The following is a 17,756-nucleotide window of genomic DNA, read 5'->3' on the forward strand; positions in this document are numbered from 1 at the left end:
TTCAGGGTCTAATTTCCAAACATCACGTCTTCATTTTGTCAAAGAAAGAGTTCCCTGTGGAGTACGAATGGTAAGAACATGTAACAACTCTCTATCGCTGTATAGATGTTTTTTTGCTTGTTGAGTACGACTTTAATACATCTCTCATTTCCTCTCACCCCTTCTCACAAAGTACACGATCATTCAACCTGTTATACATACAAGAATTTTAGAATATTCTGTGCAAATCTACTTGGGTCTGATATAATATGAGTCAGAAGTTTGAACCGAAAGGGTTTGATCCAAAAGGTTTATCTTCTACTTTATCGCAATGTTTACTGCGTCTCTTTTTGAGCAATTATGGAAGCTATTCTTCATTATTAAAGAATGATTTTTTCTAGCATGACGGAGAAAATTCGTCTGGAAATGATGGAGGCTTTATTCCAGTGGACTGAAAAGCTGAAACACAAACTATCAATCGAAAGTGGATGGGTTAGAAAACTATTCTTTTTCCACCAGAATTACAACTTTTTTTGTTTTCGAAATGCTTCATTGATGACTAGATAAAGAGTGGAGAGTCAGTTTTAAACTTTTATGATTTCCAGGGTTGACCCCATGGTTTAAAAAGTTATAAAGTTACTACTTGATATTATGGCGTCTATGAAAAATTGTAGTCATAGAACTTTAAAAAAAGGGAGCGTTCTATGAAATTGAAGTTTTATGGAAAAGTTTTAGCCATAGAACTTTTATATATGAAAAAGTTGTAGTTTTACCATTCTTTTAAAACTCTTTTTGATTTATGATATTTATTGTTCCATAATTTGGTCAGCCCTGGTTAGTAGTGGGATAGGATTAGATTAATTTTTTATACATAGTTCTCAAAGTTTTTGTTCAAAGTTCACTTATAGCGGTTCTAGAGATTCAAACTGTGATGGTCATCGGTCGAAGATGACTTCAAACTGTGATTTTTTTTAGCAATAATTGGTTTCTAGTACTTTAGTAACTGAAAGAAAACTTTACTTCTGTTGATTTCCTGGAGCAATCTAACTGATATTAGCTTGATTATTTGAGCTGGACAAAAAAAGCAACATAATAACGAAAAACTAAATTCTTATAAAGCTTTTTTCAAAAAAGTTCGAGCAATGCATTCAGTCGCTTCAAACTACATCAGCAACTTCAGCGAGGAGCTAAACGTGTTAACCTTTAATAAAAGGCAAATCTTTATCCGAGTTTCTCAATCTTGTTTCTCAATCTTGTTATTATTGGCAATCAAAAGATACTGAATGAGCTACAAGATTCTGAGAACGAATTAGTTTTTCCCCGCACCAATTAACAATACAAACTTCGTTATTTTTTTGTTCCGAGCCACTTTAGTGGGAGGGGGGAGGAACTATATACTCAAGCAGGTTTTTTTTGTGCAGTCAATTTTCGACAATTGAGATAATCATCATAAAAGGTTGTGTGTGGTATCATTAGAAAGCCCGTCCAGCGTAGAATATAGAACTAGAAAGATTTTTTTGAGTTTCGTGTTTTCCACGAAGTTATCGAGGATTACAGTTTTGTGAATATTTGACTCATTTTCGTTGTTACTCTTCACATATTCCGTAGTTTTACTTAATTTCTTCCCAATTTTGCAAAAAAATGAAAAAAAAAAATTGGTAACGACAGTGTTGTTGTTTTTACCTCTGAAAACAAAAGATTGTTGTTGAAATGTACGATCCAAATTTTTGGATAAAATTTTCACTAAATTTTTGCTAAATTTCTGCTAGATTACATTTACCGAATTAAAACTCATGAAAAACTGCTAAAAAAATTGTTAACTTCATATGTAGCTAGGTTTTTTAAAGTTCTTTGAGAGTATGCATGCAAATAATGTAAATCCAGCATGATCATGTAAACCAGGTATCATGAGAATATCATGTATAATTTTGCGCGGCTTTTGCTAATTTAGTTTGATAGTTAAGCGAAATGCATCCTTATTTTGATATTTTGAATTTTTTGTCAAACTATTTAAATCTATAGTATTGTTAACAATTACGAAAGATGACCGGCAAAAAAAGGCTTGCTATGAACAAATATTTGATTCTCGAAGTCTAAAAAAATTCGAATTCTAATCAATTAATATTTTTCTTAATTTGTTTTCGCATTTGTTTGCTTTTTCATAGGTTAATTACACAAAAGAACGATTCGAATCATATCGTACCAATGACAGGTCCAATTCGCTTGTTAGGGACTTTCCAGAAAACCTATCTAGGTTTTTTGGTGGATAGTGTATGGTCGTTTTCACTATTAAAAATACATAATTCTAAAACAAAAAATGCATTTTTGAGCCTTGCGACTTTTATTTTTTTCTATTTTTTGGATAGTTTGTAGCTTAAAGTAAGCAAAAACAGGTCACTAAGGGTTTCTTATGAAATGAAATTTAATATTTTATGCGGTTTACGCTTTAAGGAGTGGTTTTGCTGCCCAGAACTACGAGTTGTTGGCAGAAAATGTTTTCGATTTTCAGACTTATTCTCATTATTGATGTTGCCAATACTCTCATGTCACATTTTTGCCGGGGCGGATATCACATTTTTGGCATTTAAAAGAAAAGAAAAATGAACCCATCAGTTTGTCATTGAATAGATTTTGGTTTGAACTGTTTCGACACTGTCTTCTAAGGGAATTTAATGAATTTAATTCTTTTTGAAGTTGTTTGTCATTCTTCTGTAGTTTTTCTACAAATTATTGATACTTATAAGTCTTAGTACCGCCCAATGTATGAACAAAGGAACCTATGTAGTGTATTCAGTTAACAGCTAAAGGTTTTCATGACTTTGAAATCAAAGAACTGTATAGAAGTATTTTTTAAAATAGCATTTTACTCTTCTTTTTTGTCTACTTGTTACATAGTATCAGTAATTACTGCTTGCATATCAAACTATTGGTTTTGATGAAAGGCACAAATGAATATGTTGAATGTTTTTAGCGCATTGTTTTTTGTCTTAACCGATTTTCCGCAAAAGGTTAAATTAGTTTTCGATTTTTGACTTTGTTGGTCGTATTTTTTGTTACAGATTGATATATTCCTGACAAATGCAGATATTGTCGGCTTCCTCTGGAAGAACAAAAAAGCCAATTTACTGATTCTATTTGGAAGCTTTAATTCTTCGTGATTTCGAAATAAAATTTTTAAAAGAAATGTATGGATGATTAATTTTAATTCGCCTTTTGCTTGTCTTTTTTATCTACTTGTACTTAGTTTTTCACTACAGGTTGCATATCAAATTACTGGCTGATTGGCGTTGTAAGAATGCACAATTGAACATATCTAGCGTTTTCAATGCATTACTTGTTGATTTTAGGGCTTCGATTTTGCAAAATGTCTATCTAATTTTTTGATATTTGTCTTTTTATTTGTTTTTTCGTGTACACGTATGCAATATTCAGAATAGTGACAGATCTCAATGGTTTTTATTTTAAAATTTTTTCTACAAAATATGTTACTTTCCAACATTTCTTCTGTTCTGTTTTTGATACATTTTATCTAGTCTCATTATCAACGTTCACAGATCTCAAGAATGGTTTATTGTTGTTCAAAGAAGGTGCTATTGATTATATATTATTTTTTTCATAACAGGTTAATGTTTTAAAGGCTTCGACAACGTTTTCTTGCAAAAATTAGTTGAAGTTTTTCCGACTGAATTTCTCGTTGATATTTGTAGACATATTCCGGATAATGACACATTTGTTGTTATTTGATATTATGTTTCTCTTGTTTCGTAGTCTCATTAATGGCATATTGGCTGCTACAACGGCATTTTTTAATCGTTCGACTTTCAAACAACTTTTTAATCATACACCAATTAGTTTTGAGATAATTAAAGTTTTAAAGTGTTCTATCTCTTCCTCTTTTGGAAGAAAATCAAATCAAAAATGTGGATGAGTGGGATCGGAACATTATGTGCAATCGCTCATTAACGAGCCTCCTTGATGCACTTTTATTTTTGGTTGAAGCATATGGTTGGAATTAAACCAATTCGTGTTACAGCGTCCTGGTAATTTTAACTAAAGTTATAAAAGCTGCGTATATTTTTGGATATTTTTTGCTGTAACCGTTTCACTACGAACAGTCTAAAATTTTTTTTCGGTTCAACAATACACTTTATTATTGTTATTAGTTCAAGATCCCCCACCGCTCAAATAAACGAGCTAATATCAATCGGAACGCTATTGTAGAACGTTGTTGTTGACGTACAAACTTTTTGTTCAATGATAATCTAATGCTAAAAATTTTGCTTAGATTTGGGTAGCTAATGCAAAAAAAAAAAATTTTGAAGTGTGTCAGGCCTTTCTTTTAAATTTTTTCGCTTCAACTTAGCTATTTTTTGTGTTGCGTATAAGAGGAAATTGATTTTTTAAATACTTTTTAAAATAAAATCCTTTTTAATCATATCATTTTGAGCTCATGTTTACATTTTAAACTGTTTGAAAAGATTTTTTTGTTGACAATGTACTTGCGTTTCAGACTACGAAAAACGAGAAACCGACTCAACAGATTTTAGGTAAACAACAATTGAAATGTTTTGCTGTGCTATTGATAAATTCATAACAGTTCTTTTTGTTTTTTTAGAAGTGTTGAGCATCTTCAAAAAATATGGATCAAATGAGAAGCTGATATTTGTAAGTCTTTTTAATAAACTGAGCCTTCGAATAAAATGAGCCTCGAGACCTGAAAACATCAACAGACACACAATTGTGCTGATCATAAATATTGTTTTGCAACTAATCTGTTGGCATTTAAATCCCGATTGTGTTGGTTTGCATGTTGCAAAAATGTCTCCCACGTGACGATTTGATTCGTTCATGATTTGAACTGGTTTTCCGGATTAACAAAGACTATTCAATATTTAAACAGACATTAAACTAAAGAACTTTAATTTAAGTAAGTTTTCCTATTTTGAGAGTCAGGAAAATTATTGAAACAGTTTCTTCTATTTAAATTTGGTTCAGGTTCAAGTTGAATTATGACAAGTTTCCTTAATACTTTTTTAGAGAGGAGACTTGGATGTGATTCACGACAAGATTGACACTTTGAACAAGTTAGCTTCTTTTTTTTTGTTCTTCTCAAATTTTTGTGTTCTAACATTCAGTTCATTCAAAACTAGTCACAACAATCAAATATAAAACTGGTCAGAGTCCTGCAAGACATCAATCAATTTCCCAATCAAAACTTTTAATCAATTTGAGACATCAAAATATGAGATAAAAATTTCGGTAGCTGTACATAACCCTAGTAGAAAAATCATTGTTATCTGTTTTGAAACACATGAAATTGTTGGTGTCGATAAATTTTCTCACAGCAGATAAGACGGAAAAACTTCTTTAATTATTTCGTTTCGTACATCGGTATTTTTTGTTTACTTTTGCTCAAAAAACGAACAAACACAGAAAAATTTGGAACAGTGGCTTTCTAATATTCTAGATTGGAATGTGCGTCCTTGAATTTTCAACCTTCGAAATGATTCAGCATCGTTGTTAAATTTTTATATGAAAATTTTATGGAATTTTTATAGTTTTCCATGACGCGAAAAATGAAAAAGTTGTTTGGTGTCAGCGTTTATCTTATGCTCTCAACCTTAATGACCAAAGAAACCACATGTGTATAAACTACTAATACTTGAAATTACTGATAATTAAATTGTCGCTACTTGCATGACCATCAGATCTATTTTTTTTCGTTTTTCCATTTTTATTTCAGGAAGTTCACGCTGGCGAAGAAGTTCAGAGATGCCCGGGGGGATTGTTACGATTTGGGAAAAGTGATGAGCATTAATGTATGCGAGGTGGGACGTCGGCTAATTGACACTGCGCGCATTCAACGCTCCATGTCAACGGGTAGTAGTTGTTAATTAAATCTCAAAAACCTATAACTCGATTTGTGCTGATTAGCTTCAGCATTCCGATCAAATTCCGCTCGGGTCTTTTTTCTTTTTTTCCCTAGCCTTTTATGGGGTGTCACAAAATCGAGTAGCGTCTTTATTACCTTCTACAGGGCTTTGTGGAAACAGTCAATGTTTTGTGTTATACATGACTCTGCATCATTAGGAAAATTGCACTAATGTTTTTGTTTTGCTTCGTTTCGTTATGTTTTTGAATCCAAAACTTATCAATAAGAAAGAACCACTTAAGGAAAATTACATTTTTAATAATTTTAAATAGCATATTATTTTTTTCCTCAATCAATATATTTTTTTCGCTGCTGAAATTGCATATCCCCTCCAAATCGCAAAAATTATTGTATTACACAAGGCTAGTTAATACTAAATCATTAAACATACGATGTAAACTTTCTTTAATTACATTTTGGAGCTAAATTGAACAACCAAGTGAGAGCAAATTCAACATGTAATTTAGACAGTATAACAGGATGTACTTTTTATTACAACCGAAACAGTATGTAATTTATATTTGACCTCATTTGTTTACTCGGAATATTATATATAATTTTACGATTATCACGATTTTTGTGTGATAATGTACCCTGGCCAAAAATACCTCAATCAAAAATTCTCTGCAAACTTCTGATTGATAGATCACTAAAAATCAAAACGTTACAAAGTGATGTAAGTTGAAAAAGTTTGACTGATCGCAAAAAGTTTGTTTGTTTGGTATAAAAGGGTTTTCCAACCTGTAAAGAACTCCAAAGGTAAATCAGTACTGGGTAATTGTAAATGCATGTCTCTCATGTAATGCATTTTGCTCGCTTTCTCGCTTAGAATTTGCTTCTTTCAAGCGTATATTAACGGCGCAAAACTGGACATCTGATTTATCCTGTGGGCGCAGAAAGGTGGGGGAAACGTATACGGAGCGAGAGATCGTGGGTTCAATCCACGTAGGGAGCTTTATTTTTTCGCTTGGCCCAAGTCTTACCATTGTAAAATCAGACTGAACGCAAGTCTGACTAGTAGAAAAGGGATATGAGTCAGTTTATGATTCAATAATGATGAAGTTTTGCATTTATACTGGCCCAGTACTGAAACTCACTTGAGGAGATAGGTACGGGAAGACTCATGAAAAAAAGTTAAGTTATTACAATTTCACGATCTTTATGATGATGCAGGGTGTACAAGAGCATTGGAAAACAATCGCATTTCAGGATCACAAAAAAATGAACAGAATTAAAGTATCACAAAACACATCGGAAAAATCAATGCAGAATTATTCATTTTTTTTGCGTGAAACTTTTGTAATCTGACATTGAGGATTATTTTTAGCTCGGAAATGAGTGCTCATGTCGTTAATAATCTTTCTATATACGCAAAATTTTGCAAAAATTCTTAGTTTTATAACCATACCATAAGAAAACATTCCAAGATTTTTTATTTGTTTATTGCCAAATTATTCAAGAACATTGGTAACTGATAAATAGGATAAGCTAGTCTAATAAGGTCACTGAAACAATCTGGCTCTTGATTAGAACCAAGTATCAGTTGATAATCTAAGTCATAATTTTGAAACAAAATTTGTAGAGTCACCTAAATTCGCTTGAAATGCGCACATAGCAAGTTTTATTATATGGCACTCTATGTAAAAAAATAGAAAAGATCTAGAAAAAATTACGTATTTTTTTCGGGATTTACAAAGATAAAATTAGCCCAGTAAGCTTCTCTCGCTGTGTGTGTGTGTGTGTGTGTGTGTGTGTGTGTGTGTGTGTGTGTGTATGTGTGCGTGCGTGCGTGCGTGCGTGCGTGTGTGTGTGAGTCTCTGTGTGTGTGTGTGTGGTATGTGGTGTGTGTGTGTGTGTGTATGTGTGTGTGTGTGTGTGTGTGTGTGTGTGTGTGTGTGTGTGTGTGTGTGCGTGTGTGTGTGTGTGTTGGGGGGTATGGGGGTTTAGAGGGGCGGGGGTGCACGCGGAAAAAATTACTATGATCGATTACGTTTCAGGAGCCCAATCTCAATGTGTTGTACAAGATCACTATCAACAGGAAAGGGACCCGATTCGAAGTACCAAAGTTGGGCATTCAGGTACATTTTCTATCGCAATTAATTTGCACTGGGTAAATTGGGGAGTTATAATAACCAGTTAGTTATGATTTTCAGGTTCCAATGTTCTACGTGTTTGCTCTTGTCGACAGCAAAACATTCGAACATCTGTCGTAAGTGAATTGTCATTACATATTCAGAGCCAAGTTTTTTTTTAAATTGAAAATTGACTATTAATCTTCAAAGATGTTCGAGAAAATCGCACAGTCACGAAAGATCGGGGAAGAGGGGAGGGGGCAAAATTCAACGGGATTACTCATATATGCTTATATTCATGGAATTGCATTTCTTCTCATGAAGGATGAATATCATATCTTTAGAGAACCATTTCTGATTCGAAATTCGTCCTCTAAAAATCATGGATTTTCAAACAATGAGAGCGTAGAGGACGAATGGACATACTCGTTCACGTCAGAATGGCTGCGGAAACAGTTGAGACAAATCGGAGCAAACGAGTCACGAATGCGAGTTAGAACTGATCTTTTGGAGAACATTTTAATTGGTAAGAATTTCAGGATCATATACGCTTATAAGTAACAACCCCCCCCCCCCCCCCCATTAAAGGCAACCCTTCAATCCCAATCCTTAGTGCTTTATTATCACAATGATTAACTATATAATGGCTCACAATTTGTTACGGGGGGGGGGGGGGGTACTGAATTTTACAACGAAGTTCGAAATATTTTCACAAAACTATGTTAAGTGCATTTTAGCAAAAAATGGATTTCGAGGTAAAATTTTCCTCATAATTTTAACTTTTTGGATAAAATGCATGGTATATAGAAAAAGATCTCAATTTTTGGTGTTTTCTGAAATGCGATTCTAATCGATTCTATTCACACGTTTTATCAGGCTAAAAAAGCAAGGCATCTTGAAGGAAATGGAGATATTTCAAAAGAAGAAAAGAGGGTTTTAGATGTGCTCATTTTGAGCCTCCAACCCAAAATCTGTTCAACCCTTATAATTTTTCCCACCGTTGTTTTCATGGAATTAAGATGTTCTTACATTATACCACAAAAGCAGACATAAATTGAATTTGGCTGATTTTGGCCTCTTAAAAATCCATTACGTTAAATACTTCGTAGACTGAATTCCTCAAAAACTGTTTTTTAAAAAATTTTGTAGAACTGCTTTACGTTGAAAAACTGGAATCTAGATACCAAATCCGGTAATTCAATTCCGTAGTTTGATTAAAAAAATCACACACTGTTAAAATTACACATTAAAATCCACAATATGTGTCACTAAATTCAACCGTTTTGTAGCTATTTATACACACTTAATTGCTCGTAATAAAAAAAACAGAATTAAGTTACATTCTTGGTCAAATTTGACCGAGATAATTAAGTTATTATGCCTTTGAGGCGTCATGTATAAAGCAGATGAAAGAAGTTTGACGTGATGTAACTATGAAATTGTCTTTTCATCAGCTGGCTGGGCAGTGACTACGAGCGATGACGTCAGAGAGAAGAGGATGGAGAGGGCTGCCAAGAGTGTGGATGCAACTCCAAAATTGAAAGAGATCCCTGACGTCCAGATCCCAATGTATGCTGGGGCTAGTTTTGGGGGTAGGTAGTCTGTCTCAGATGCCAGTTGGATTTCAGTACTTGTCCATTTTCCCTGTAGTTTCTCCCTCCATTGACGCAAGTCACATCCTTTAATCTTTTTTGCCCACGTGAATCGTTTTCATACAGCTCAAACAAAGAATCTTTATATAAAACTGGAAAAATTGGAATTTATTTATCAGTGGGCCTCTAACATAACCTTGCTTCGACGAACACCCCAAAAGAATCCGATGTAACTGAGAGATTTCCCTACGTTTCAAATTGAAGTTGCCGATTCTCTCTCAACTGTGATCATTTTTAGCGGAGTCGTTCCCAGATGCTTCGTCACGTGACACCAACTCCAGAATCCAGTTGGGCGAGGTGTGTCTGGACATATCTGGTCGGGTTCTGGATACAACGGCAACTGCATCTGGAATGCGGAGTGGTCGAAGTGGAAGTGTAGTCGATGACATTGCCACTCGCATCAACAGACCAGTCAGTGAAGGTATGTGGAACCAGGTAATACCAAACCACCCCCCCCCCTCAAAGCCTGCAGTGTGGACGAAAGTCTGGACATGAACGCACGAAAGGTCTGACGAACGCACGAAAGTCTGCACATACCCACTTTCCGTCTGGGACGGTCTGGACATACCGACTTTCCGTCTGGGACCTCAACCTGGGTGCCCATTGCGTGACCTTTGCAGTTCTAGAACTCTTACATCATTATAACGCCAACCCTCCAATTTGCGGTATAATCAATTAAATTAGCCCAGGTTGAGGTCCCACAGACCCAAGTGACCTCTGATCAGATTATCTTCAAGCGCTCAGTTGCGCATTATGAGCTCGATTTACATGGTCTGTAAAAAAAACTTCGAGGGCACAAAAGTCTGGGATAATGGACAGGAAGTTGTGTCAACCGAGATCACTTCAGACTCGGACTGTTGGGCCAGATGTCGCTTTTGTCAGAGATGGTCTGGAACCTATATCAATCTCGGCATCGTTCAGCGACTATGATACTAAAATGAAAATTATTACCAAATCAATATAATTTTAAATCACCTTGATTTTGTAATAATTTTCAGTTTGCCATCATTATCACTGATTAAATTATGTTAACCGTTTAAATATACCACAAAATCTTAAATAATGTCTACAGACTCAAAATTGTTACAGATAAAAAGTTGTTCAGGCTTTACAAAAATGGTTTCAGTTATAATCTCATTCCGCTCTGAGAGGTCTGTGAACACAGTGAGGAGTGACGCGAGACTGTCAACTAATTCTGACCATCATCAACTGGGCCACCCACCCATTGATGAAGGGGTCATACATGGCATCAATGATGCACCTCTGCCCTACTTCAAGTCATCAACCGGTACCCTCTTTCGGTTTTCATGACAACAAAAATAACAACTATTATCTCATCAGGATTGGTTTATCAGTACTACTCAATTATATTGAAATAAGTTGAAACATTCAAGCATGGAATTTGAAACAAGTTCTCTCGGGTCCAATGGTTTTTGAATAATTTGAGATTTAATCAGATACAATTTAAGTGATGAATTTTCACCCGAGATTCCAATAATTTTGAATATTTTTCCTATCGGGGGGGGGGGGGGGGTGTTGTAGAGCCGATTTTTTTTGTTGAAAAATCAAAAGCTAAGATCAAGATTTTTAGTTTTAATACCTATTCCGGAAAAAAACCGGGTCGAAAATTGAGAAGCACAAATTCAGTACGCAAGTTTCTGAAAAAGCGCGCGAAAGTGCTGAAAAGACCTGAATAACGTTCGAAAGCGTTAAAAAAACGAGAAAGACAAATATTTGTGATTCAATACAAAAAAGAGACAGTTTTAATTTTTCAATTGAACTCGCCTGTGAAATTGCCTGTGATGAATGAATTCTAAGAAAGGCGAACTTCAAAATTTATTCAGCTGTCGTTTTTTATCTGAGATGGTTCGGATAGAAATGAGAACTGATCAAATTTTAGAGTTCACGATGTTTCTCTGAGCTTATTTCCTGCTGCAGTACAAAAGATGTGAAAGACAATTAAGTTGTTCCAATTTTAGGTGTCGAAACTCAAACGACGAGAATAACAGTGGACATTCTGCCATCGACAGTAATGGAAAGGTAAAGTACCCCTCTTTAGTATTGGAAAACTTTATTTAATTTTTTACCAGCAGAAAAAAAGGTCGTCAAAAATTGATTATATATACTTATTCCTCGATGACTGCATTGCCAAAAATCAATATTTTGTTTTGATCTTTCTATTTCAGCTTAAGCTTGAGATCATTCTTAGTTTAGTTTACTAGTTTTTTTCATACCATGAAGATGACGTTATCAATTTTGCAATTTTTTTGCCTACACTGGTCACTTTAAATGTTAAAAATATACAGCGCATAAATCATCAAATTAACTTGCGAACAAAAGTCTGGTATTTACGCAGGAAACATGACAGCTGTGGTGATCCTCTTTCGAAAGATCGGGTCTTGCCATATAAAGTGTTCATCTTAAAAATTAGCTTTATGTCACAACAAAAAGATATACGGTCTTAGGGAACATGTCAAAACTAATTTTTTTGCCTAAATATTAAACAAAACCTAAGACCAAAAGAGTTCATATACAGAACGAAAAGAAAAAAATGGAACACCCGATACTAAAAAAACGTTGAGAAAGGAATAAATAGCCCTCCTGAATTAGTGCTTTGAGCTCTACGCATAAATTTCAACACCCTTAAAGTGGCTCCTTTTCGACATGTTTGAAAAAATGCCTTATAAAAGACATATATGATTCTTATAAATTATATTTTTGTAACGATCACAAACAAACAAACAACCTCAGTGCGATCATCATTTTCAATTTATAACTATCAACGCATATTGATTTGTCATTTGACATTTTTAACAGGTCATTATTCAACTTAACTTTTTTCAATTTACATGTTTCCTCCAAAACAACTATTTGGTGATAACCATATTAATAATTTCCTCAATTGTCATTTGTTGTCAACGGCGCTTCTAATTTGGAAAACAAGTATGAACTGAGAAGGAGAAATAACTGTGCTTTTTTCAACAGCATTGTCGTAAAATCGTTTTTTGTAGTCGGGTAGATTTGCGGAGCGGATTTATGATACTAGTTGCTGCGAAATTATTAGTGATTTGGCGGAGCGTTTCCACTACAAAATTTGCGCTTAGTGGATTAAACTTTCTGAGTCTCACTTTAAAGTGGTATTCGCGTCGCAAATACAGCGTTAACTTTTAAACTAGTATTTCGCTTAGCGAAACTATTCTTTTATTTGATATTTTGGATTGTGTGATCCGCGGAACGGAATTCGAAATAAAGAGAGCCAACTGAAAATTGAATTTAGATTCAAGAGAAGGAATAAATAGGAACTACAGAGTTTTGATCAGCAATTTGATCATAACTTATCATTACTAAAATTGGAAAGTTGCGGTAAAATAGAATAAGCAGACAGTATGAACAGACAAGTAAATCACAACGTTAAGTAAACAAATTTAGCAGGCATGAATGAGAAAGATTTGATCTTCAAAACAGGATTAAGTAAGTTGGAACTAAAATGATGAAAATGATCTAAATTAAAGATTAAAAAAATAGGGGATTTAGCACTACAATATCAATGACGCATTGTATACTATATCACGTTTCCCCCTCAACAAAAATAAACAACGACGTAGTTTGTCACAAAATTAATAAAATACGCGCTGGTTAATATAATTAATACAATAATGTTTGTGGAGAGTTGAATGGGAGTCACTTTCATAGAAGCGTTCCGCCTCGCCAACTGTCATTGATGTTTCGGATCCATCATAATTTGGAGAGACGTAGTATTGAGTTGGAAATGATTGTACTTGCGAACAGGGGCCTTCTGTAAAATTTGATTCCACATTTTGATTACTGGCGGTTGTTTTTCGAATCGTTGACACAATCGATTTATTCTGCATTTGTTATTGCTTAATCATCTGCCTTCATTTTTGTCGTGAAGTTGCCGAAGTAGATGATACGGTTGGCGGACAACTTTGTGTGGACGCTAATGATTCGTCGGATTCAGTTACGGGTGGGGAGGAGCGTTTTGGTCTGTGAGATGGTTGTAAAGCTTCCGTAGCTTTAGTGGCTGACTTTTGCTTCGGTCGGGCCGGTGGCTCCGCGACTACTATAGATGTCTGTTGTAGGACCATTGGCGGTGCGAAAACAATCACAGTCTCTGTAGGTGGTTGCGACGGTGCGGGTACCAAGGTTTTCTTCGGTTTCGTCGGCCATCGCACTCGCAACGCTCTTGATACATTCGAATGGATAGAAGAGACTGCGCTCATGTCATCTTTTTGTTGCACTCTAACTTTCGTCCTGCTTCTCTAGCGTGTTGATTTATCAGATCCTCTGTGATTTTTCCTGATGGTATTTTTGGTCTTCTGTTAGCGTAAACTTGCAAGTCAGTCTGTCTCTCAGCTTTGGTTCCGAATTTAGTCAAATCAGAGTTTCTTGAGGTTACTTCACATTTTCTTGTTTCATTTTTTAAGGACATGTATTCGTCTGATTTTATCACCGATGATCCGGGCGGAACAACCTCGTAAAGACCGTCCAAGTTTTTCTTAGATCTTTTACTTTTGTGTTTTTCTTCGCCAATTTCAATGTTAGTGAGACCTCAGTTCTGGGTACAGCCTGACCAACATCTGAGTGGGGGATCACTCGTGATTCTTTATCAGGATCTGCATTACATGCTCGAGCCGCATCCTTGCCTAGTCGATCGCTGCTTATCTCTAGTTCAATGTCGCTCCTTGCTTCAGCGTCCCATTGCTCATCCGAGGTTAACTCGTCCCAACGAACTGTCTCCATGTCAATATTGACGCAAGGGTTACACTTTGCCGTTTTTGTAATGATGACTCGATGCATGTACGGCCACGATGCATGTGTTGCCATGTCAGTCATCCCCCTACTCCCTGGGTGTGTGGCATGTATCGCTTCTACGTAAGCGTCTTTAATTGAGTTGGGGATGGCGATGCGATCATCTATTCATACACAGCCGTTCTTTACGTGGAGGTCCTTCCAAAAGCTATGTATGTAGGGGCTTATTTGGCGACACCTGTCTTCATTGTCCGGTAGCACACAGTCCCTGATTTCTTTGAAGATTTCATCCTTTGATGTGAGGCTCGCCATCAAAGTACTTGAAAGGGCAAATATCTTTGACAGGGCAAAGTTGAAAGCGTCCGTGTACAAATCATCTGTTGACGGTGAAGTCACTGGCGTTGTATCCGTGTTTGGGGTAGACGGTGTTGCTTGTACTGATGGAGCGGTGGATGGGCCTGCTTCATCGGCAAACCGTAATTTTGAGGGTGTAGATTGTTTAATTTGCATGAGTATTTTTTCATCAGAGTTCGATATCATCAATACGTTGTGGAAGCTATTAGGAACTCGTTGGAAATTATTGAGATTTTTATCCGACTGATTGGTGATGTGATTTAAGGCAAAAAGCGAGTGCAGAATGTTTGCCTTTTCGGTTGGGCATTGGAATTGGAGTTATTTGGTGTTAACTTGATAATTGTATTGCCATTTTGCGCAGTCGTGGAATTTTCTCGACATCGCGGTGCAAATTCACTGCATAATTTGTCATTGAAATTCCGATTATTTGAGGCTGCTTTTATAGGTGGATTTCGCGCCCCAAAATCAGTGTAATTTTCTGCATTTAATAAAAAGCGATACGCGCTGCGTTTAATTGCGTCCAATTTAGCAACTATGAATTGCTCAACATAAGTAGAAATATTAACAGCTTTTTGCTGAGGTTCTTGCAAACTATAGTCAACTAGTCCCATTTCCGAGCCAGGGAGATGATCTATTGTGAAGTCAAAAGGTGAAAGCTTATCAAACCAAAGAGTTAGAGGACTATTATAAGATTTGTTAGCACTGTTTTCTCTAATTGTAGATAACAAAGCTCTGTGATCGGTTATGACTTGGAATTGTTTACCATAAAGGTAATATTTGAAGTGTTCGATAGACCAAACAACACCCAAAAATTCAAGCTCATTAAAGTAATAACTATCTTCTATTAAATTTAAGAATCATGACGCAAAGCTACAGTGTGCCATCCGTTCATTGCTCTAATGCACAACCTAAACTTTAACGAGAGGCATCGCCTTTTATACGTGTTTCTAGATCTGGGTTAAAATGCATATTTTCTGTTGTTTTGGCAATTTTCGTTTTTATCAACTTGAAATGCTGTTCATGTTCATCTGTCCAAACAAATTTTGTGTTTTTGTTAAGAAGAGGTCTAAGTGGGTAACACGTTTGCGATAGATTTGGAATAAATTTTCCGTGACGATGTACTGATCCCATATAAGATCGCAATTTTTTGAGATTTGAGGGTGATAATAATTTTTTGATGGCATCAGTTTTATTGGATAATGGTGTTATTCCTGTTTGAGTGATACTTTGTCCAAGCCATTCAATTTTATTTTTTGCGAAATGGAAATGGTTTTTTGCTAGAATAATTCGAAGAGTTTCTTGATATAATTTTAATGAGCAATTTTGTACGAGATCGAGACGATCTTCAATTTTGCATCTACTTACTGTCAGTATATCGTCTAGAAAACAGAATGTATTAGTCAGGCCGGCGAGCGTACAATCGATTGCTTTTTGAAATTCCGTAGGCATATCCGTTAATCCGTAAAATCCCGTTTTGAAGCGGTAAGTGCCGGTCATATCTTCGCTTACAATATTAAAGTTACAATGGCGGGCCTTATCGCTATGTAAATTTAATTGGCTATACGCGTACTGAAAATCGAGTGTCGTAAAATGAGCCGTTTCTTGCGGTGCGTTTGACAGTGTTTGTGAAATTGTTTGAATCAGAGAATCAATATTTGGCATCTGGTTCTTATTTTTGTGTATAGCTTTGTTCAAATTTTTAGAATTTAAGGCTATTTTGATTGATTGGGCTTTTTTGACTCTGATTACGATTGAAGATATGAAAAACTGGTCGGAAAAATTTGTTAAATTTTCAAAAAGTCCTTCGTTTAACAATTTTTTGAGTTTGATCTTTACTTTTGGTTGAATATGGATCGACACTGTTCTCCCTTTTTGGTGTGTAACACAATAATTTCTATGAAATTTTGAGTTGACAGTATGATGTTTCGATTTACCAATTCTTGAAATTAATCCCGGAAATTTTTTGGCTAGAGATTGTTTTATTGCACAAGGAGATCACGTCCAAGGAGGGGTCGAAACCATCTGCAACTACCGTGATATTTGCTTTTCGAGTTTTCCAATGGTTACAACCAACTGGTGTTTTTAATGTTCCGAGTGTTTCTATTATATCGTTAGAAAAGAATTTGAATTCAAGTGGTCTTTTCTCTGACCATTGTGCTTTTATGAAAAAAAAACATTATTTCCTCGGCAAGTGACATATTTATGATAGTGCAGCCACTACCAAAATCAAGGAGCAAATGGCAATTCGTATTTCCAATTGTTATCGTCATGTTTTGCAATGCAATGGGTGGTGTATTAAGATTTTCCACCGTCGCAACATGATTATCTTCAGAAGAGTCGTATTCCGAATTAAACTGTTCATTATAGTTTATATACTTAACCTTTTGATTCTCCGAATTTACGTTTTGCTCTATATTTTCAGAATTTTCTACATTTTTGGTGCGATTATTTTGACGAGAATTTCTTGTATTATTTAACTTTTTCCAACATACCTTTGCGACATGATTGAGTAGACCACAATGATTGCATTTCTTACCCAGAGCGGGGCAAACCTGACGATGCGTTGGAGTCCAAGTTGGGCCACAATCTCTACACTGGCCAATAGCTGCTCGATTGATTGTAATTCTGCCTGTTTGATTTCCGCGTGCATTCGCGCCGCGAAATCTATTGAAGGATTGTATAGCGTTGATTGCACTGCCAGATGAGTTGTTGTTCTCCCAAAGTTTGAGGGTAGACAGGTCGTAGATGTTATCTTAGGGAAATATCTTCGTTAAAAGACGTCTTGCTTCCGTTCCAATACTGAGGTAGAGGAGTGAGACACACTTCTGATCGCAAAGAGACCATGGTCTTTCATCACACAAAACGCCTGCCTCCGTGATTTTTTGGCATTTCAATTCCCATTGGAGCTTCAATTGATTATTCTGGATTTGCCGATCTCGTTCCGTTTCCTCCGTTGCATCCTAGATGGCCATTTTGCATTTCGACTCGACCGGTAGG

At 35.6% G+C, this 17,756-nt stretch overlaps 1 protein-coding gene across 1 annotated transcript in view; it reads left to right on the forward strand.

The window, feature by feature from the left end:
* LOC142354206 (uncharacterized) overlaps window positions 1-17,756 on the forward strand; it is an 88,146-nt gene that overhangs the window by 6,411 nt on the left and 63,979 nt on the right. Inside the window, exons 4-16 of the mRNA XM_075406460.1 lie at window positions 6-70; window positions 381-471; window positions 4,490-4,526; window positions 4,595-4,644; window positions 5,017-5,063; window positions 5,723-5,857; window positions 7,908-7,989; window positions 8,065-8,120; window positions 8,328-8,509; window positions 9,438-9,575; window positions 9,874-10,056; window positions 10,762-10,923; window positions 11,615-11,675. Of these exons, the coding sequence (XP_075262575.1) occupies window positions 6-70; window positions 381-471; window positions 4,490-4,526; window positions 4,595-4,644; window positions 5,017-5,063; window positions 5,723-5,857; window positions 7,908-7,989; window positions 8,065-8,120; window positions 8,328-8,509; window positions 9,438-9,575; window positions 9,874-10,056; window positions 10,762-10,923; window positions 11,615-11,675 (1,289 nt within the window). The remainder of the gene's footprint in view (window positions 1-5; window positions 71-380; window positions 472-4,489; window positions 4,527-4,594; window positions 4,645-5,016; window positions 5,064-5,722; window positions 5,858-7,907; window positions 7,990-8,064; window positions 8,121-8,327; window positions 8,510-9,437; window positions 9,576-9,873; window positions 10,057-10,761; window positions 10,924-11,614; window positions 11,676-17,756) is intronic.

This window comes from Convolutriloba macropyga, chromosome 15, assembly GCF_964194025.1.
Source record: "Convolutriloba macropyga chromosome 15, txConMacr16.3, whole genome shotgun sequence".
In the NCBI taxonomy this organism is placed as follows: Eukaryota; Metazoa; Xenacoelomorpha; order Acoela; family Convolutidae; genus Convolutriloba; species Convolutriloba macropyga.